Below are 21,996 nucleotides of genomic sequence, written 5' to 3' on the forward strand. Positions count from 1 at the left end.
TTCAGGACATCGATTTTCATTTATTGTATTTTTTGCTGCTGGCATCTGTTGGCAAATCCCATTGACATATATGGGATTTGCAGGCTGTGACATCACAAACAGCAGGAAAATCAGAGCACTTGTTTGAGCCAGAAAACCCCCAGACTACAGAACATTTACAGAATATTAAAGGTTCAGGTGTTTTGGGTGCAATTGAGCTCAGATAACCTACAAAAAAAATCACACCCTTGTGAAGTGAGGAGCGCACCCTGGGGACCCCCACACAGACATACAGACACAGAGACAGACATACAGACACAGAGACAGACACAGGAGCGGATGGACATAGCTCCGTAATGGAGCGGAGGCAAAGCTCAAAAAGAAAGATTACAATTTTGTCACAATCCCTTTAAGAGAAATCACGTTCAATATACTCCTCCCCATAGCCATTTAACTTCGTTATCCTCCTCCTCCTCAGAATCTTCAGGATCCGGCTCATAATAATCAAATTCACTGTCAGTGTCAACATAATAACGATTATCATCAGTGTCAGACATGTTTGAATCTTCATCATCAGAAGAATCATCAGAGCTTTCATCATCGTCATCAGCCACGGGTACGTGGTCCTTCCTCAGCCTGAGAGTGACACAGTGGAATTCACCACCATCACCAGACTCCATGCTCTCCCACCTGTTGGTCTCCTCACAGTAGCGCGCCATGCTCTTCACATTTCTGCATGGAAAGAGACACCAGACAATAAGAGAAGGATCAACACTTCCCCCAGAGAGACACCAGACAATAAGAGAAGAATCAACACTTCCCCCAGAGAGACACCAGACAATAAGAGAAGGATCAACACTTCCCCCAGAGAGACACCAGACAATAAGAGAAGGATCAACACTTCCCCCAGAGAGACACCAGACAATAAGAGAAGAATCAACACTTCCCCCAGAGAGACACCAGACAATAAGAGAAGGATCAACACTTCCCCCAGAGAGACACCAGACAATAAGAGAAGGATCAACACTTCCCCCAGAGAGACACCAGACAATAAGAGAAGAATCAACACTTCCCCCAGAGAGACACCAGACAATAAGAGAAGGATCAACACTTCCCCCAGAGAGACACCAGACAATAAGAGAAGGATCAACACTTCCCCCATGCAGGGGAAAGAGACACCAGACAATAAGAGAAGGATCAACACTTCCCCCAGAGAGACACCAGACAATAAGAGAAGGATCAACACTTCCCCCATGCAGGGGAAAGAGACACCAGACAATAAGAGAAGGATCAACACTTCCCCCATGCAGGGGAAAGAGACACCAGACAATAAGAGAAGGATCAACACTTCCCCCAGAGAGACACCAGACAATAAGAGAAGGATCAACACTTCCCCCATGCAGGGGAAAGAGACACCAGACAATAAGAGAAGGATCAACACTTCCCCCATGCAGGGGAAAGAGACACCAGACAATAAGAGAAGGATCAACACTTCCCCCATGCAGGGGAAAGAGACACCAGACAATAAGAGAAGGATCAACACTTCCCCCATGCAGGGGAAAGAGACACCAGACAATAAGAGAAGGATCAACACTTCCCCCATGCAGGGGAAAGAGACACCAGACAATAAGAGAAGGATCAACACTTCCCCCATGTGGACTGGGATGTGCAGAGAGTGTTAGAGAGGGGCAGGGGCTGAAATCCCGTAAGAGGAGCACTTTTAGACAAAAATAGTGAAAATTGCAGATCTACAAGCTCACAACGCGTCGCAGTGCGTCGCATTTTATAATAGTAAATCTGTAGATCTACTAATTCCAGGGCGCAACCCAGCACTCTTTATCTACTGGAGATGCGGTGTGTAACGACATGGATTTCTAAACAAATTAGTTCAACGCAAAAAATCTGCGTTCCAAGTTCAAGAGACTTCGGGAAAAAAGCAATTCCCCCGAATGCTGCCTTCCGGCATGGCATGGACAGGAGTTGCGTTTGCATTTCTTCCACCATGTAGTGAACGCTGCATTCGTGGTCTGGAGAGGGCAGTTGTTTTACAGACGGGTAAAAGGGCAGGGGCTGAAGCCCCCATTGATTGTCTATCTGTGCACGTTCCTGTTGGTGGTGAACAGTGTCTCACCTATCTTCCTGATCCAGTCCTCCTAGAGCGTAGATCTTTCCATCCACCACAGCCAGGCTATGCCGGTAGCGTAGCGTGTGACGTAAGGGGTCACACATGGTCCAACGGTTGGTCTCTGGGTTGAAGCACGCCATGAAGCAACCATGGTCTACAAACGACTCCAATGTGGGCGCCCAACCTGCAGTGAAGTTGAAGTGAGTCTATTATGGCAGTGGTTCTCCAACTTGTTCATGTCAAGGACCCCTAAATCGACATTTATCAGCCCGCGGACCCCCATTGAAAGAGATATCTGGCACATTAATCTACGGACCCCCATTTAATGGCATTTCTATCAATTTATATTGTAAAATCAATGTTAGACCCATAAGGGTCCATTTGGTTCCAAACTATCAATTAGCTGGGGACCCCCTGGAAATCCATCAAGGACCCCTAGCCCTAGGGGTCCCCGGACCCCTAGCCCTAGGGGTCCCCGGACCCCTAGCCCTAGGGGTCCCCGGACCCCTAGCCCTAGGGGTCCCCGGACCCCACTTTGGGAACCACTGTATTATGGAACTAAGGTCAGTATTGTGGAAAGTAGCTAAATAAATGTACTCAAGTAGCTTACTGTACTTAATTAATTAAGTTATGTGGGCGGGTTCACTGTGGTGGGTGTGTGTCATAAAGTAATAAAAAGATAGAGACCGAACCGGAGTGTTAGCCCCCCTCCCCCCTCCGCTATTAATTTCAATAGAAGTTGCTCAGTGGCGTTTTGAAGCACCCGGAAGACTGCCGGAAGTACAATTATAACTCAATGGCTCGAGCGAGCGGAAGTTTAGCCTAGCCTAGCCCCGGACTTCAAATTTGATGTCCGGGGTTTACGCACGTGACGTCATGAACGTCCGTCCACCTCCTGTGCTGCAATTCCACATTTCGCCAGTAGGTAGTGGCATCTTCAACGTCGGATAGCTTTACTGGGGGCTTGGTTACGTGGGCGGGTTCACTGTGGGGGGGGGGGGAGTGTCATGATGATTGACAGGCAGTGACATAAGAGACACACACAGGTGCAACAGGCCAGGTAATGGTTTGGAAGGTATGGGGCACTGAAGAGATCACAAGTTTTTTTACCGTTTTATATTGTTTTGCATATTAAGTAAAACTTGCTGTAATTCATCTGTTCATCAACCCCAGCCAACAGCAGTTCATGCCTGGACATTATAATTTGTCGAATGCATCAAAAACTGTTTCTATATACATGCATGTGCCGCCGAGTGGCAGCGGTTGTTTGAGCTTGCCACTACACTGTACTTAATTACTTGGCCGTTTCCATAAAAAAAAAAGAAAAACTGTTTTACTTCTGCTCCACTACATCTCAGAGGAAAATAGTTTTATATTTTACCCGATTACAACTATTTGGTTTTATTTGATGTTTATTTGATGTTGCTTTGCTTTACTTAGATTTTAAGACCAGATATGTTACCTGTAACAGATCTTTAAGACCAGGTATGTTACCTGTAACAGATCTTTAAGACCAGGTATGTTACCTGTAACAGATCTATAAGACCAGGTATGTTACCTGTAACAGATCTTTAAGACCAGGTATGTTACCTGTAACAGATCTATAAGACCAGGTATGTTACCTGTAACAGATCTTTAAGACCAGGTATGTTACCTGTAACAGATCTATAAGACCAGGTATGTTACCTGTAACAGATCTATAAGACCAGGTATGTTACCTGTAACAGATCTATAAGACCAGGTATGTTACCTGTAACAGATCTATAAGACCAGGTATGTTACCTGTAACAGATCTATAAGACCAGGTACGTTACCTGTAACAGATCTTTAAGACCAGGTATGTTACCTGTAACAGATCTATAAGACCAGGTATGTTACCTGTAACAGATCTTTAAGACCAGGTATGTTACCTGTAACAGATCTATAAGACCAGGTATGTTACCTGTAACAGATCTTTAAGACCATGTATGTTACCTGTAACATTGATCTATAAGAACAGGTATGTTACCTGTAAAAGATCTATAAGAACAGGTATGTTACCTGCAACATAGATCTATAAGACCAGGTATGTTACCTGTAACAGATCTTTAAGACCAGGTATGTTACCTGTAACAGATCTTTAAGACCATGTATGTTACCTGTAACATTGATCTATAAGAACAGGTATGTTACCTGTAAAAGATCTATAAGAACAGGTATGTTACCTGCAACATAGATCTATAAGACCAGGTATGTTACCTGTAACAGATCTTTAAGACCAGGTATGTTACCTGTAACATAGATGTTTCCATTCAGAACACAAGCAGCTGACGGATCTTTCAGCATCGGAGGCGACCCAAATGGAGTGACCTTTTTCCACACAGATCTTGCAGGGTGGTACTTTGAGACCTGGACTGGATCACGACCCTGGACTGGATCACGACCTAGGGTCCAGGAGAGAGAGAGAGAGAGCCAAAAACACTATAGATTTCACTGTGTAGTTTATGAATTGAACACATTGATAAAGTTCCCTGCTGCGTTGCAAATTGCTGCGGATGACAGCGCAGTGAGAAGGCAAACTAAGGCAGGAGGCAAATTAAATATGCAAGAATGATGCAAGTTGAATAAACAGTTCTATACCAATAAAATAGAGCCATCTTCCTCATGAATAAACCTGTTCTATACCAATAAAATAGAACCATCTTCCTCATGAATAAACCTGTTCTATACCAATAAAATAGAGCCATCTTCCTCATGAATAAACCTGTTCTATACCAATAAAATAGAGCCATCTTCCTCATGAATAAACCTGTTCTATACCAATAAAATAGAGCCATCTTCCTCATGAATAAACCTGTTCTATACCAATAAAATAGAGCCATCTTCCTCGTGCAACCACAAGCGGAGACGAGACTACTTCGGCACGATAAGCCTTTGGCAGGGCAGCCTTCAGGAGCTTCCAGGTGTTGTTTTGGGGGTCGTAACGCTCTATGGAGGCTTTACTCTCCTCACTCCCAGAGCCCCCCACGGCAAACACACATCCATCCAGCTCCACCAGGCCTGGATGGGGTTGGGCAGAGAGAAAAACAAACAAAAAAAGATCATTAAAACTAGGGATACACACTCCCGATCCGATCCGATCCGATCCCGATACCACAGTTTGTGTTGGCAGAGGGCATTTTTCATGGGAACCCACAACCCACTTAGCAGCACTGCTCATCCCGCAAATGATGATTATTATTTTTGCCTATGATTGTGAACGCAGTGATTGCGAACGCAGTGAGCATTTACTATGAGACCCAGCAGATCATGTCTGTCTGTCTGTGTGTGTGTCACGCTGTAACACCACCCGCCCACCACCAGAGGGCGCAGCTGTATCACAAAAACACACACACACACACGCACGCACACACACACAAAAAAAACTTAACTTAAAAAAAAACTTAACTTAAAAAAAAAACTTAAAAAGGAAAAACTTAAAAAGGAAAAACTTAAAAAGAAAAAACTTTTTAAAAAAAAACCTAAAAAAGAAACATGCACGCACGCACACATACACACACTAAAAAAATAACTTAAAAAAACATTTAACTTAAAAAACCTTAAAAAGTACGTAATTTATTCTAATTGTTGTTATTGCAATTTACGAGCTGTGTTCGCTTCCCGCGTTTGCGCGTCTTACTTGTATATAACCGAAATAGAGACTCCAGGGTTAATGTGGTTGAACTGAGTGACAGTCTTACTGAAGCCATAGTGACAGTCTTACTGAAGCCATAGTGAGTTTACTGAAGCCACAGTGACAGTCTTACTGAAGCCACAGTGACAGTCTTACTGAAGCCATAGTGACAGTCTTACTGAAGCCATAGTGACAGTCTTACTGAAGCCATAGTGACAGTCTTACTGAAGCCATAAGCCAAATTCCAATACCGCAACTTTCACACTCGCTCACTCCCCTCGCGTCCTCCACTCGCTCCTCGGCTCCGCCCCCAGCGAGGAGGAGAGGAGGAGGAGAGGATTCGATGCGAGGACAGAGTGGTGGAGACGGTGGAGTGGATTTGCCTCTAGAATTGGAATGTACTCCGCTGTCATTTCAAAGCGACGGCACATTCCGCGATCACTTATGACGTGAATCAATTCAATTCAATTCAAAGGGCTTTATTGGCATGGGAAAACATACGTTTACATTGCCAAAGCAAAAGTGGTGGAACAATACAGTGTCACACAGCTGGATCACTGGAACTCTGAACCCAGAGCCGTACAGTCTACAGAATAGACAATTCATTTTTGTGCATGTATTCCTGAAATAGTGAATAAGCGCCAGGATGCGCACACTTTTATATTATATGATTGTGAATGTGAAGGGAATTCCTGACCTGCCCGCAGCCCGCGTTCCTTTTTGCTCGTATAAATAACCCCCCCCCCTCCTCGGACAGTCCCTCCTCCGACGGTCTTTGCAAATAACGGACACTATAACAGGAATTATTATAGGTAGTCTCTCTGACTTACATATTCAGTTCAGTCCACATATAAATAAATACATATTTGTCACCGTCATTCATAGCAGTCTGTGCATTCATGTATGCACAGAGATAAATTAACTATAGCTTTTGAGGTGCGCACAATATAGCCTACTTTTATTATGCTTATATCACACAACTCAATAAAGCCAGTGGCTTGTTGTGGTCCTTTCACTTTCACATAGGCTATAGGCTACTGTATCATTCTGAAGCTCTATTAATTCAGCGAAAATGTGTCTCTTCAACAAACAGCAAAGCTTTTTAGTTTAATGTGTGTGCGTGTGTGTGTTGGGTCAGCGACAGCGTCTCATCAGCCGCAGCGGCCGGCAGCTAGTGGATGGGGGGGTGCATAGTATCGGGTTTCAAGCAGTGTTTTCTGTGCCACATGTGGAGGAGGCGGACTTATGTCACTGGAGAAGGAAAACAACATGTACACGTGATGCAGAAATCCGCAGCGAGGAGACAACACACCCCACCGAGCCTGCACCTGATGTACACTCGCTCTATGCGGTCTCGGAGAGCCCACTCGGCTCCTCCACTCGACTCCACTCTCCTCCTCGATGGAGCACTTTAACAATCGGAACGTTAACCATTTCCGGGTAAAGCCGAGTGATCGAGTGGGAGTGAGCGAGTGGCCGAGATTTTGGGTATTGGAATTTGGCTATAGTGAGTCTTACTGAAGCCATAGTGACAGTCTTACTGAAGCCACAGTGACAGTCTTACTGAAGCCACAGTGACAGTCTTACTGAAGCCACAGTGACAGTCTTACTGAAGCCACAGTGACAGTCTTACTGAAGCCACAGTGACAGTCTTACTGAAGCCATAGTGACAGTCTTACTGAAGCCATAGTGACAGTCTTACTGAAGCCATAGTGACAGTCTTACTGAAGCCACAGTGACAGTCTTACTGAAGCCATAGTGACAGTCTTACTGAAGCCATAGTGACAGTCTTACTGAAGCCATAGTGACAGTCTTACTGAAGCCACAGTGACAGTCTTACTGAAGCCATAGTGACAGTCTTACTGAAGCCATAGTGACAGTCTTACTGAAGCCATAGTGACAGTCGTACTGAAGCCATAGTGACAGTCTTACTGAAGCCATAGTGACAGTCTTACTGAAGCCATAGTGACAGTCTTACTGAAGCCATAGTGACAGTCTTACTGAAGCCATAGTGACAGTCTTACTGAAGCCATAGTGACAGTCTTACTGAAGCCATAGCGGGCCATCTTCATGGGAGCCGTCTTCAGCCATGACTTATGGTGAACGTCGTAACGCCACGTCTCCTTACTGGCAGAACGATCAAGATATCCTCCAGCCACATACAGAGTGGAGCCTGCATGGTGGGAGAGGAGCAGAATTCCTCGATTGTTAAAATAAATAAAGATTGTAATATGCTTTAATAAGTTGAAATGTCTTCACGTATCTTCTATTTTCTCCATCTTCAATGTTATTGTGATGGTACACTTATGATAACTAGCTAACATGATCATTGGTGCAATGCAAAAAACTCTGAAGTTGCCTTATATAGCTTGAAAATGTGGTTCTAGTTTTAATGGCTTGATAAATGAAAAATCAATAACATAAATAACAATAACTCTAGGACTATGGTTTGCATCCTGTCGAGGGACAGTATATGTTGGATATAGTTTGCTCACTTTAGCTTGTTGCTGCTTGCCGAAAAACTATCATGATATTTAGATAACATGATGGCCGTGGTTAGGTGTATGTTTACCTGGTGTCCTAGTTTTTATATATATATATTTTTTTCTTCTTTGCACTCTATTACGTGACTATTTACACTGTTAGTTGTACAGTTAGTTGTGACAAGGCTGCGTGACTTTTCGTACATCTGTTATTTTTGCGCATGTGAACCTCGTACGCTGCCATAACATTTGCGCTGCGCCTCGACATATATGCGTCTACTCTTAAAATCAGACAGCTAGCTGTCATATTAATAGTGATCACCGTAAAAAAGACATGCTTTTAGAACTAATTATTAATGCAGCCTTAACTGCCGACGCCCGACGGCTATTTTGGCTATCGTCCTGTATTTGGTCCTCTATAAAGTCTGAATGCATTCACACCAGTAACGAACCCTACCGTGGTTCGTTTGGAAGCGAACCGAGTCCGGTCTTTTTTAGCGGACCATGTTCGTTTCTTTCTTTGATCCGCACCAGAGTTCGGATGCACGTTCACACCAACCGAACCAAAGGGGTAAGCGGACCATGGTTCGTTTTAAACGAACCAAACATGTCCGGTGTGAAAGTGCCCATAAATTGTACCCTTCAGGACATCATCCAAATGTAATTATGGTGCAACAATTAGGATCCAGTCCTGAGTTGATTGACTCTGATGGTAATCCTCACCTGACGCGACCACAGCATACTGATGTGTTTTAAAGGGCAGATATCCTAGAGTCTTCCTGTTGTACTTCAGGGGATCCAAGCTCTCCACTTTGTGAAAACCACCTCTGTTACACTTTGCTCCCACCGTCACTATCACTGGAACCAGCAGGAGAGAAAGACAAGGTGAGACAGAGTCACTATCACTGCAACCAGCAGGAGAGAAAGACAAGGTGAGACAGAGTCACTATCACTGCAACCAGCAGGAGAGAAAGACAAGGTGAGACACAGTCACTATCACTGCAACCAGCAGGAGAGAAAGACAAGGTGAGACACAGTCACTATCACTGCAACCAGCAGGAGAGAAAGACAAGGTGAGACAGAGTCACTATTACTGCAACCAGCAGGAGAGAAAGACAAGGTGAGACACAGTCACTATCACTGCAACCAGCAGGAGAGAAGGACAAGGTGAGACACAGTCACTATCACTGCAACCAGCAGGAGAGAAAGACAAGGTGAGACAGAGTCACTATCACTGCAACCAGCAGGAGAGAAAGACAAGGTGAGACAGAGTCACTATCACTGCAACCAGCAGGAGAGAAGGACAAGATGAGACACTTCAACCAGCAGGAGAGAAGGACAAGGTGAGACACAGCAACCAGCAGGAGAGAAGGACAAGGTGAGACAGAGTCACTATCACTGCAACCAGCAGGAGAGAAGGACAAGATGAGACACTTCAACCAGCAGGAGAGAAGGACAAGGTGAGACACAGCAACCAGCAGGAGAGAAGGACAAGGTGAGACAGAGTAGATTGGTTTTAACATGCATGTGTTCAGCAGGGTATCTGTGGGTACCTGTGGGTATCTGTGGGTATCTGTGGGTACCTGTGGGCCTGTGGGGGCGTGCTGTGTTACAGTAGGGTACCTGTGGGGGCGTGCTGTGTTACAGTAGGGTACCTGTGGGGGCGTGCTGTGTTACAGTAGGGTACCTGCGGGGGCGTGCTGTGTTACAGTAGGGTACCTGTGGGGGCGTGCTGTGTTACAGTAGGGTACCTGTGGGGGCGTGCTGTGTTACAGTAGGGTACCTGTGGGGGCGTGCTGTGTTACAGTAGGGTACCTGTGGGGGCGTGCTGTGTTACAGTAGGGTACCTGTGGGGGCGTGCTGTGTTACAGTAGGGTACATGTGGGGGCGTGCTGTGTTACAGTAGGGTACCTGTGGGGGCGTGCTGTGTTACAGTAGGGTACCTGTGGGGGCGTGCTGTGTTACAGTAGGGTACCTGTGGGGGCGTGCTGTGTTACAGTAGGGTACCTGCGGGGGCGTGCTGTGTTACAGTAGGGTACCTGTGGGGGCGTGCTGTGTTACAGTAGGGTACCTGTGGGGGCGTGCTGTGTTACAGTAGGGTACCTGTGGGGGCGTGCTGTGTTACAGTAGGGTACCTGTGGGGGCGTGCTGTGTTACAGTAGGGTACATGTGGGTACCTATGGGTACCTGTGGGGGCGTGCTGTGTTACAGTAGGGTACCTGTGGGGGCGTGCTGTGTTACAGTAGGGTACCTGCGGGGGCGTGCTGTGTTACAGTAGAGTACCTGTGGGGGCGTGCTGTGTTACAGTAGGGTACCTGTGGGGGCGTGCTGTGTTACAGTAGGGTACCTGTGGGGGCGTGCTGTGTTACAGTAGGGTACCTGTGGGGGCGTGCTGTGTTACAGTAGGGTACCTGCGGGGGCGTGCTGTGTTACAGTAGGGTACCTGTGGAGGCGTGCTGTGTTACAGTAGGGTACCTGTGGGGGCGTGCTGTGTTACAGTAGGGTACCTGTGGGGGCGTGCTGTGTTACAGTAGGGTACCTGTGGGGGCGTGCTGTGTTACAGTAGGGTACCTGTGGGGGCGTGCTGTGTTACAGTAGGGTACCTGTGGGGGCGTGCTGTGTTACAGTAGGGTACCTGCGGGGGCGTGCTGTGTTACAGTAGGGTACCTGTGGGGGCGTGCTGTGTTACAGTAGGGTACCTGTGGGGGCGTGCTGTGTTACAGTAGGGTACCTGTGGGGGCGTGCTGTGTTACAGTAGGGTACCTGTGGGGGCGTGCTGTGTTACAGTAGGGTACCTGTGGGGGCGTGCTGTGTTACAGTAGGGTACCTGTGGGGGCGTGCTGTGTTACAGTAGGGTACCTGTGGAGGCGTGCTGTGTTACAGTAGGGTACCTGTGGGGGCGTGCTGTGTTACAGTAGGGTACCTGTGGGGGCGTGCTGTGTTACAGTAGGGTACCTGTGGGGGCGTGCTGTGTTACAGTAGGGTACCTGTGGGGGCGTGCTGTGTTACAGTAGGGTACCTGTGGGGGCGTGCTGTGTTACAGTAGGGTACAGTAGGGTACAGTAGGGTACATGTGGGTACCTATGGGTACCTGTGGGGGCGTGCTGTGTTACAGTAGGGTACCTGTGGGGGCGTGCTGTGTTACAGTAGGGTACCTGTGGGGGCGTGCTGTGTTACAGTAGGGTACCTGTGGGGGCGTGCTGTGTTACAGTAGGGTACATGTGGGGGCGTGCTGTGTTACAGTAGGGTACCTGTGGGGGCGTGCTGTGTTACAGTAGGGTACCTGTGGGGGCGTGCTGTGTTACAGTAGGGTACCTGTGGGGGCGTGCTGTGTTACAGTAGGGTACCTGTGGGGGCGTGCTGTGTTACAGTAGGGTACCTGTGGGTACCTGTGGGGGCGTGCTGTGTTACAGTAGGGTACCTGTGGGGGCGTGCTGTGTTACAGTAGGGTACCTGTGGGGGCGTGCTGTGTTACAGTAGGGTACCTGCGGGGGCGTGCTGTGTTACAGTAGGGTACCTGTGGGGGCGTGCTGTGTTACAGTAGGGTACCTGTGGGGGCGTGCTGTGTTACAGTAGGGTACCTGTGGGGGCGTGCTGTGTTACAGTAGGGTACCTGTGGAGGCGTGCTGTGTTACAGTAGGGTACCTATAGGTACCTGTAGGCCTGTGGGGGCGTGCTGTGTTACAGTAGGGTACCTGTGGGTACCCATAGGTACCTGTAGGTCTGCGGAGGCGTGCTGTGTTACAGTAGGATACCTATAGGTACCTGTAGGCCTGTGGGGGCGTGCTGTGTTACAGTAGGGTACCTGTGGGTACCCATAGGTACCTGTAGGTCTGCGGAGGCGTGCTGTGTTACAGTAGGATACCTATAGGTACCTGTAGGCCTGTGGGGGCGTGCTGTGTTACAGTAGGGTACCTGTGGGTACCCATAGGTACCTGTAGGTCTGCGGAGGCGTGCTGTGTTACAGTAGGATACCTATAGGTACCTGTAGGCCTGTGGGGGCGTGCTGTGTTACAGTAGGGTACCTGTGGGTACCTATGGGTACCTGTGGGCCTGCGGGGGTGTGCTGTGTTACAGTAGGGTACCTGTGGGTACCTATGGGTACCTATGGGTACCTGTGGGCCTGCGGTGGCGTGCTGTGTTACAGTAGGGTACCTGTGGGTACCTATGGGTACCTGTGGGCCTGCGGGGGCGTGCTGTGTTACAGTAGGGTACCTGTGGGTACCTATGGGTACCTGTGGGCCTGCGGGGGCGTGCTGTGTTACAGTAGGGTACTTGTGGGTACCTATGGGTACCTGTAGGTCTGCGGGGGTGTGCTGTGTTACAGTAGGGTACCTGTGGGTACCTATGGGTACCTGTGGGCCTGCGGGGGCGTGCTGTGTTACAGTAGGGTACTTGTGGGTACCTATGGGTACCTGTAGGTCTGCGGGGCCGTGCTGTGTTACAGTAGGATACCTATAGGTACCTGTAGGTACCTGTGGGGGCGTGCTGTGTTACAGTAGGGTACCTGTGGGCCTGCGGGGGTGTGCTGTGTTACAGTAGGGTACCTGTGGGTACCTATGGGTACCTGTGGGCCTGCGGGGGCGTGCTGTGTTACAGTAGGGTACCTGTGGGTACCTGTGGGTACCTGTGGGTACCTGTGGGTCTGCGGGGGCGTGCTGTGTTACAGTAGGGTACCTGTGGGTACCTGTGGGTACCTATAGGTACCTGTGGGTCTGCGGGGGCGTGCTGTGTTACAGTAGGGTACCTGTGGGTACCTATAGGTACCTGTGGGTACCTGTGTGCCCCTATAGGTACCTGTGGGTCTGCGGGGGCGTGCTGTGTGACGGTAGGGCCTCTCCTTCTTGGCCTCAGAGATGAACCTCTGGCAGCCATCGTGTTCTTTCACCACATCCAGACACAGAACCACAGTGGGAAGGTAGGAGGGACTGATGAGAGGAAGACGGATGTGCTCTAGTACCTTAAAAAACAATAAGTGGAACACTCATTATTTATTAGTTCAACTGGACATTGGGTAAAACAACAATTATTCAAATTATTGTTATAAGACACAAAATCTTGTGTCTTCTGCATAAAGAAAATGTGTCCTCGTACAGAATCTCAGTCCGGGACGTATGTGCCAGACTTTGCGTGACGTCTGCGCCTGGATTAATGGCTAAGTTCGTAACAATAAGTTCAAAAACAATAAATCAAAGGTTTAAAAAAAACAATGTTCCAAGACGGGCGCCGTCCAATAATAATAACAATAACAATATGAATAATACATATTATCAATAAGTAGTAGTAACAGGGGGCACGGTGGCACAGTCGGTAGTGCTGTCGCCTCACAGCTAGAAGGTCCTGACCTTTTCAAAGCTCTCCCTGCGGGTAGCAGGACACTTGTCTAACCACATCATAGCAGCCTCAAACACCATGTCCTCCTTGGGAACACTCAGGTGGTCACTGGAGAGAAGCTCTGTCAGTCTCTCCACAGAGAGGGAGAGAAACTCTGGCTGTCGGTAGAAGAAAACACAGGTGGTTAATATCTAAAAGATGAACTGACTCTAGAAGAAAACACAGCAGGTTAATATCTAAAAGATGAACTGACTCTGTTGGTAGAAGAAAACACAGAAGGTTAATATCTAAAAGATGAACTGACTCTAGAAGAAAACACAGCAGGTTAATATCTAAAAGATGAACTGACTCTGTTGGTAGAAGAAAACACAGAAGGTTAATATCTAAAAGATGAACTGACTCTAGAAGAAAACACAGCAGGTTAATATCTAAAAGATGAACTGACTCTGTTGGTAGAAGAAAACACAGAAGGTTAATATCTAAAAGATGAACTGACTCTAGAAGAAAACACAGCAGGTTAATATCTAAAAGATGAACTGACTCTGTTGGTAGAAGAAAACACAGAAGGTTAATATCTAAAAGATGAACTGACTCTAGAAGAAAACACAGCAGGTTAATATCTAAAAGATGAACTGACTCTGTTGGTAGAAGAAAACACAGAAGGTTAATATCTAAAAGATGAACTGACTCTGTTGGTAGAAGAAAACACAGCAGGTTAATATCTAAAAGATGAACTGACTCTAGAAGAAAACACAGCAGTTAGATGAAAACTAAATGGAAACCAAGACTAAATATATTGGCAATTTCGTCAACAGACAACTAGATGCCTCAACGACTGACCTGTTGGTAGAGTACACAGAAGGGTTCCAGAATGTAGTCCATGCTGTGTTTCTATGACTGACCTGTTGGTAGACGACACAGAAGGGTTCCAGAATGTAGTCCATGCTGTGTTTCTATGACTGACCTGTTGGTAGACGACACAGAAGGGTTCCAGAATGTAGTCCATGCTGTGTTTCTATGACTGACCTGTTGGTAGACGACACAGAAGTGTTCCAGAATGAAGTCCATGCTGTGTTTCTTCAACGTGTCACAGGAGTGGTCCTCAGAGAAGCACAACATCTCTACACAGTTCTTCCTGTCGACGTGAGGCTTCATGAAGTCACCGCAGGCGTTCCGAACGGCCGTGATGTCCCACAGGTTGGCTGCTGCTAGCAGGGCCTGGAGTAGACCACACAAACAACATGTGTTCAGTCAACCATGTCAGTGGTTCTCAAACATTTTCATGTCAAGGACCCCCAAATATATATGTAATTGGCCGCTGACCCCCATCTGAACATATGTCATTCCAGGGACCTCATCCACGAGAAGCAAAGATTTGAGTTAAAAATGTTCGCTCTGAAAGAATATATATTCAAAGGTTTACGCCACATTTTCACGATTAAAATAAATAAGTGCCGCGCTATGAGCTTGTAGATCTGCTATTTGTTCAATAGCTAAAGTATAACATAATGCTTAAAACACCAAAAGGGGTTCCCGCCCAGAATGGGAAGTAAGAACGCACGTAGGACAAATGAATACGGTTGCATTACCTGCACATTTGTTGTGGAGATGGACAACTTTGAAGTGTAGGCATAGTTCACCAACATTCCAACAATCTGAGGTTCCACTCCACTGAGGGACACCCGGTCCTGTGTGGACTCCATCATGCCTGATGTAAACATGGCCTGTGTAGGATGGAAAGGTGATGTTTTCAGGGTTTAGGCCTTTCTCATTTAAATTGCGTCGACAATGAATACATTAGATATAGCATGTTAGGTTCACTTTATAGATACTCCACTGTTACGTTCTTAGCTTACGCATGTTTCATGATAACTACTTTTTATGTATGTGATGTATTGCCATGCTTTTTGTTATTGTTCAATGTAAATCGCTCTGGATTAAGAGCGTCTGCTAAATGCCTAAATAGTAAATTATGTGAATGCCAAGGTAAAATTTAGCAAATGGGTGAAATCACCTCAAAGTAAGAGCAAAAGGAGGCCAGTACGTATCGATGGCAGGGGAACTCCTGTCCCTCACAGCACATGATCACATCACACAACAAGGCCCTCTCTACGTCCTTCGGTCTTCGCTTAGGTCTCTGCCTCTGGGTGTTGGCGGAGGAAAAGGGACTTCGTAACGCAGCCATGCGGATAAGCTGCCTCCGTCCTCCACCTGCCTTCACCCCCCGCACAACTTTATCAGACTCTGGAACGCCCTCCTTGATCCCAGACTCGTGTCTTGATCCCGGAGTATGACGCAGCCTGTTGAGGCCCTTTAACACCTTCTGGGGATGGCCGGAGTCCTCAAACATCTCAGCCTCCTGTGAGGACGGCGGTACGCTGGTGGTGCCGGCCTCCTGAAATGCAACGACAACATCCCAGAGGGAGATTTATAAAATCAGACAAAATACAACTATTCACCTGTGATTGTGAATAATGTTGATCTGTTAACGTGGCTTTTTAAAACTGCCCTTGCGTACCATGATGTGAAATACCATTTCCCCTTGAATATTAGTCAGGCAGTAGGTGCGTTTCCATAAAGCCTTTTTTTTGCGCATTAAGGTTCTTTCGCAAAATCTCCTGGATGGAAACACCTCAAAATGCGCATAAGTCTGCATTTTTCGGAAAAACACTTTTTCGCTAGAAGGTGGCGGATTTGGGGCTATATCGAAAAAGTTAAATGCGCAAATGGTTTATGGAAACACTTGCGGAAAATATTTCTAATTAGAAAGCATTGAACTCGCATTATATCGCTTTTAACAGTTGGAAAATAAAAAAACACACGCAATGGTAGTATAGTGGACTTGTGGAGTGATCGAACGGGAGGGTGGGTGGGATGTGGATACATAAATTAGTATTAGTATTAGTATTTACACACTCGAGTCTCGAAGCCTCTGTCTGCAGGCTGAGGCTCTTTTGCTCTCCCCGGTGAGGGCGTTCGCCGTTGATCATGAAGTTAGATCGGTGATATTTCTCCTAAACAGCTCGGAACGAAACGGACGAGAGGAGACTAGTCAAAATGGAAATGTACTGTCAAGTCGTAGGGCAGGGGTCCCGATCGTCCCTGTACTTTGAAAACGAAACTATACCAGCCCCTGTCTAGACAAAAACACACGCCTATTTATTTAACAGACAGCCTGTTTGAAAGACAGCCTGTCCCAGTGGCCAATCTGGACAGCGGACTTCATGCAGACCAACTTGAATAGCCTAAAAGAACGTCAAATGCACCGTGGTGAAGAACAAATCAGAGAAGTGTGTGTGTGTGTGTGTGTGTGTGTGTGTGTGTGTGTGTGTGTGTGTGTGTGTGTGTGTGTGTGTGTGTGTGTGTGTGTGTGTGACATGATCAAATAATCGTGTAAGATTATCCTGTAGTGTGTGATGCAGATGCTATCAGATTTCAGACATCAAACGGTAAAATAAATGTCAGATAATATGCGCCTGTCTGCGCGTCTCACTTGACTGGCAAAATAGCGCCATCTAGGCCTACTGCTTATTTAATATCTCCAAAGAAGCGCATTTTGTCAGTGGATGGAAACAAGAAAAATACGCTTTTCTTTTTTCGAATTACTTAATTATTCACTTCCTATTTTCGAAATGTTTTGATGGAAACCCACCTAGTGACAGCTTAATGGAAATATTAAACACATTGGTTTCCTATTGCTATCGTCAAGATAAGATTCTTGCTTTTCCAGCTAGCAGGTTGACCCGTCTGGGTCTGGGCGAGTTTCTCCAACATTCTAAAAGGAGTTGTCCTCCTCAGAAAAGAGTTTCTCCAACATTCTAAAAGGAGTTGTCCTCCTCAGAAAAGAGTTTCTCCAACATTCTAAAAGGAGTTGTCCTCCTCAGAAAAGAGTTTCTCCAACATTCTAAAAGGAGTTGTCCTCCTCAGAAAAGAGTTTCTCCAACATTCTAAAAGGAGTTGTCCTCCTCAGAAAAGAGTTTCTCCAACATTCTAAAAGGAGTTGTCCTCCTCAGAAAAGAGTTTCTCCAACATTCTAAAAGGAGTTGTCCTCCTCAGAAAAGAGTTTCTCCAACATTCTAAAAGGAGTTGTCCTCCTCAGAAAAGAGTTTCTCCAACATTCTAAAAGGAGTGGTCCTCCTCATAAAAGCAGTAAATCCTACACAGCTACTCACATCCATGCGACGCTTCATGAAGTCACGGCAGGCATTTCCAACAGCCGTGACGTCCAACATGCATGATGCTGCTAGCAGGGCCTAGACCAACCAAATAAACACAAATATCTGTCATGTATCACCAATGTTATGTAGAGGGGAGAAGAAGGAGACAAAGAATGAGGTTCATGATGCATTACCTGAACATTTGCTGTGGAGATGGACACCTTGGAAGTGTAGGCATAGTTCACCAACAGACCAATCATCTGAGGTTCCACTCCACCGATGGAAACCCTCTCCGCTGTGGACTCCCTGGTGGCAGATGTAAAGATGGCCTGTGCAGATTGATTGAAGAATTTATTAACAGTTTGCAGAATTACAGTACATTTCAAGCACAAACTCAATACAAAGGCTGTTAACTGTGAGTGGACGACCCAATTAAGCATTACACTTGTTTCCAATAGGGTCCACCATGTTCAAATCATCAAAACATTTAGAGACGTACAAATAGACACTTCTATAGACAGAACAGGAATTCATCATAAAGGAGGTAAAAAGGGAAAAGAAATATATACAGTGAAAACAGGAATGGTTTGCCTGTAGTGTTCAGGGTTTATTAGGCCTATCTTACATTGTGTCAACAATTAATTAGACACAACGTTAGACATGTTAGGTTCATGTGAAGCAGTTCTACAATCTCACAACACGTCACAGTGCGACGCGTTGTGAGATTGTAGAGCTGCTATTTTCAGCATGCAACCAATGTGTAAAATCTGCCTTTGCAACGACATCAAGGCCTGTCAAAACACATTTTAGTAGACAGAGTCAACTGTAGATTTAGTCGACTAAAATCGTATGACATTTAGTCAACTAAAACTGGACTAACACTAGAACATTCCAGGTGACTAAAATGTGACTAAAACTAAGTGAAAACTATTCAAGAGACTATGAAACTAAAATAGAAAGTTGCTGCCAAAAACAACACTGAATGTGAAGCCAAGGTAGAATTGAAATATCATTCCCTATAAACAGCAGGTCAGTGTGTGCTGGTCTTACCTCAAAGTGTGAGCTGAAGGAGGCCAGGACGTATCGATGGCAGGGGAACTCCTGTCTTACCTCAAAGTGTGAGCTGAAGGAGGCCAGGACGTATCGATGGCAGGGGAACTCCTGTCTTACCTCAAAGTATGAGCTGAAGGAGGCCAGTACATATCGATGGCAGGGGAACTCCTGTCTTACCTCAAAGTATGAGCTAAAGCAGGCCAGTACGTATCGATGGCAGGGGAACTCCTGGCTTACCTCAAAGTATGAGCTGAAGGAGGCCAGTACATATCGATGGCAGGGGAACTCCTGTCTTACCTCAAAGTATGAGCTAAAGCAGGCCAGTACGTATCGATGGCAGGGGAACTCCTGGCTTACCTCAAAGTATGAGCTGAAGGAGGCCAGTACAGATCGATGGCAGGGGAACTCCTGTCTTACCTCAAAGTATGAGCTGAAGGAGGCCAGTACGTATCGATGGCAGGGGAACTCCTGGCTTACCTCAAAGTATGAGCTGAAGGAGGCCAGTACAGATCGATGGCAGGGGAACTCCTGTCTTACCTCAAAGTATGAGCTGAAGGAGGCCAGTACATATCGATGGCAGGGGAACTCCTGGCTTACCTCAAAGTATGAGCTGAAGGAGGCCAGTACATATCGATGGCAGGGGAACTCCTGTCTTACCTCAAAGTATGAGCTGAAGGAGGCCAGTACATATCGATGGCAGGGGAACTCCTGGCTTACCTCAAAGTATGAGCTGAAGGAGGCCAGTACATATCGATGGCAGGGGAACTCCTGTCTTACCTCAAAGTATGAGCTGAAGGAGGCCAGTACGTATCGATGGCAGGGGAACTCCTGGCCCTCGCAGCACAGAACCACATCACACAACAAGGCCCGGTTGAGCCGCAGCCTGTTGAGGCCCGCTAAGACCTTCTGGGGATGGTCGGAGTCCTTAAACATCTCCTCCTCCTGTGAGGACGGCGGTACGCTGGTGGTGCCGGCCTCCTGAAATGCAACGACAACAACATCCCAGAGGGAGATTTAATAATCAGACAAATTACAACTATTCACCTGTGACTGTGAATAATGTTGATCTGTTAACGTGGCTTTAAAACAACTGCCCTTGTGTACCATGATGTGAAATGTAATTATTTCAAAATGCATGGTAACATATTACTGTTGTGTTGGCATGTGTTCTCCGCGACAGAGACACTGGGGCTCACTGCTAAAATCTAAAATATCTAAAACCACATATTACACAAATAAAGACCCCCAGGAAAGTGTTCTAAAACCTCTAAACGTCATTAACATATATTTTTTGCAAAAAGGGTGAAGTTTCCCTTTAACAGTATGCAGATTAGGTACATTTCAAAAGCTGTTCAACTGTGGACGACAGCATTACACTTGTTTCCAATAGGGTCCACACATGCAGTTTTCAATTCATCAGAATGAAATGTATTGAATGTTTAAATCCAATCCAGGCTGAGCATAATCCTACACCCCACTGGTTCCTAAAGTGGGGCCTGGGGACCCCCAGGGGTCCTTGAGGGAGTCCCCAGCTAAATGATAGTTTGGAACCAAATGGACCCTTATGGGTCTGTAACTCTGAGAGTGTACAAATGGAACCAAATGGACCCTTATGGGTCTGTAACTCTGTACCTCTGAGAGTGTATACATGGAACCAAATGGACCCTTATGGGTGTGTAACTCTGAGAGTGTACAAATGGAACCAAATGGACCCTTATGGGTCTGTAACTCTGAGAGTGTACAAATGGAAGCAAATAGACCCTAAATTAACATTGATTTTACAATATAAATTGGGGGTCCCAGAGATAGAAATGCCATTAAATGGGGGGTCCGGTCCGCAGACTAATGCATGTCCAAACTGGGGAGTCAGTCCTTTTATAATTAAACGGCTTGAGAATCACTGCTAGAGCCATACCATTCTTCTATTGTGGGGGTCCTTGTTCCCTGGCATATCTTTTTCAAATGGGGGTCCGAATTAGTGTCAATTTGGGGGTCCTTGATGTGAAAAAGTTTGGGAACCAACAAGCAAACATGAATGGCCACAACAAAATACTGTACAACAAACCATTGCATTGATTGATTGATTGAAGTATTTATTAACAGTTTGCAGAATTACAGTACATTTCAAGCACAACTCAATACAAAGACTGTTAACTGTGAGTGGACGACACCATAAAGCACTACACTTGTTTACAAGAGGGTCCACCTTGTTCAATTCATCAAAACAATTAGAGACGTACAAATATACACTTCTATTTAGCCAAAGAACAGAACAGGAATTCATCATAAAGGAGGTAAAAAGTAAACATACCTCTTCGTTGTTTCTGCATTCAGAAACAACTCTAAAGGAAATGAGTCCAATTCAAACAAATGTATTGTCCACAACAATATAACAGTCGCACACAAACCAAACGGTAATGGTATTATAGTCCGTCAACCAATACTAATGATTTAATATAGACATTTAGACGTTTAAATTAAAACTGAGAACAACAACAAACTGTCAGCGTCGCCCGCTTCTGCTCTTTAAAGGGACAGTGTCACCACTAACTGTGTCCCCCTTAGACCCCTACCCACTGCTTTTGGTTCCGGGCCACACACGTAAATTAAATAATAATACTCTTAAATAATGATTTGAATTAATTAATTAAACCACATTTGTTTTGGTTATACTACGTGGCGGGATTGGGAAAAGTAATAGTTTAGTTTGTGCCTGGGTACTACTACTGCTTTAGTGTGCTTAGGCCGGGCTTACATTAGGGTTAGGCGCCCCCTTGTGGCCCCTGGAAGAATTTAAAAAAAGGAGAAAATAAACTTTTTTTAAGATCCCAGATATAAATGGGATCAGTAGCCTAATGATTAGGCTACTGACATGCATTAGGCCCTAATGCATGTCAGTTGCCTAATCATTAGGCTACTGACATGCATTAGGGCCTTTGTATTGAGTTTGTACTTGAAATGTACTGTAATTCTGTATAATAAATATTTCAATCAATCAATCAATCAATCAATCAATCAAAACCGAATCAGCCATTGGCAAAAACAAATTGCAATATCCTGCGACAGTGTTGTGTGATATTAGTCTGGCTTATTAGCCGGGTGGAGAAGAGGCCGGCCAAACACAAATATGAAAGTTGTTTGAGAGCCCACGCAAAACTGCCCAAAAATCACTTTCACCTAGAAAATCCATTCACATTTTTTATAATTCAGCTG

The 21,996-nt window shown here is 45.9% G+C and overlaps 1 protein-coding gene across 3 annotated transcripts; it reads right to left on the reverse strand.

The window, feature by feature from the left end:
* LOC306935144 (kelch-like protein 24) lies at nucleotides 1-21,258 on the reverse strand. 3 transcript variants are annotated; one of them, XM_079518041.1, is made up of 15 exons: nucleotides 21,095-21,258; nucleotides 19,561-19,761; nucleotides 17,925-18,059; nucleotides 17,746-17,826; nucleotides 15,588-15,968; nucleotides 15,163-15,297; nucleotides 14,600-14,791; nucleotides 13,585-13,731; nucleotides 13,037-13,199; nucleotides 8,963-9,097; nucleotides 7,804-7,929; nucleotides 4,949-5,143; nucleotides 4,375-4,527; nucleotides 2,111-2,288; nucleotides 1-711 (listed from the first exon to the last, which is right to left on the reverse strand). In XM_079518041.1, the coding sequence occupies exons 2-15, from the start codon at nucleotides 19,714-19,716 to the stop codon at nucleotides 405-407; spliced, it is 2,484 nt and encodes an 827-aa protein (XP_079374167.1). In that variant the 5' UTR covers nucleotides 19,717-19,761; nucleotides 21,095-21,258; the 3' UTR covers nucleotides 1-404. The 3 variants fall into 3 exon arrangements, with proteins under 3 accessions (XP_079374167.1, XP_079374168.1, XP_079374169.1); XM_079518042.1 differs by lacking the exon at nucleotides 7,804-7,929; XM_079518043.1 differs by lacking the exon at nucleotides 2,111-2,288 and having other exon boundaries at nucleotides 596-711.
* Between the last annotated feature and the right edge of the window lie 738 nt (nucleotides 21,259-21,996).

Source organism: Electrona antarctica, assembly GCF_951216825.1.
Source record: "Electrona antarctica genome assembly, chromosome: 13".
NCBI classification, from domain to species: domain Eukaryota; kingdom Metazoa; phylum Chordata; class Actinopteri; order Myctophiformes; family Myctophidae; genus Electrona; species Electrona antarctica.

Bases quoted from the DNA above. Each gene is read 5' to 3' on its own strand.
- LOC306935144 (XM_079518041.1), bottom strand. From the start codon at position 19,716: ATGTTTAAGGACTCCGACCATCCCCAGAAGGTCTTAGCGGGCCTCAAC. The intron at 17,827-17,924 runs GTAATGCATCAT...TGGTTGGTCTAG, and splicing joins TCTCCACAGCAAATGTTCAG to GCCCTGCTAGCAGCATCATG. The intron at 13,200-13,584 runs GTCAGGACCTTC...TTGTTTTTTAAG, and splicing joins GCAGGGAGAGCTTTGAAAAG to GTACTAGAGCACATCCGTCT.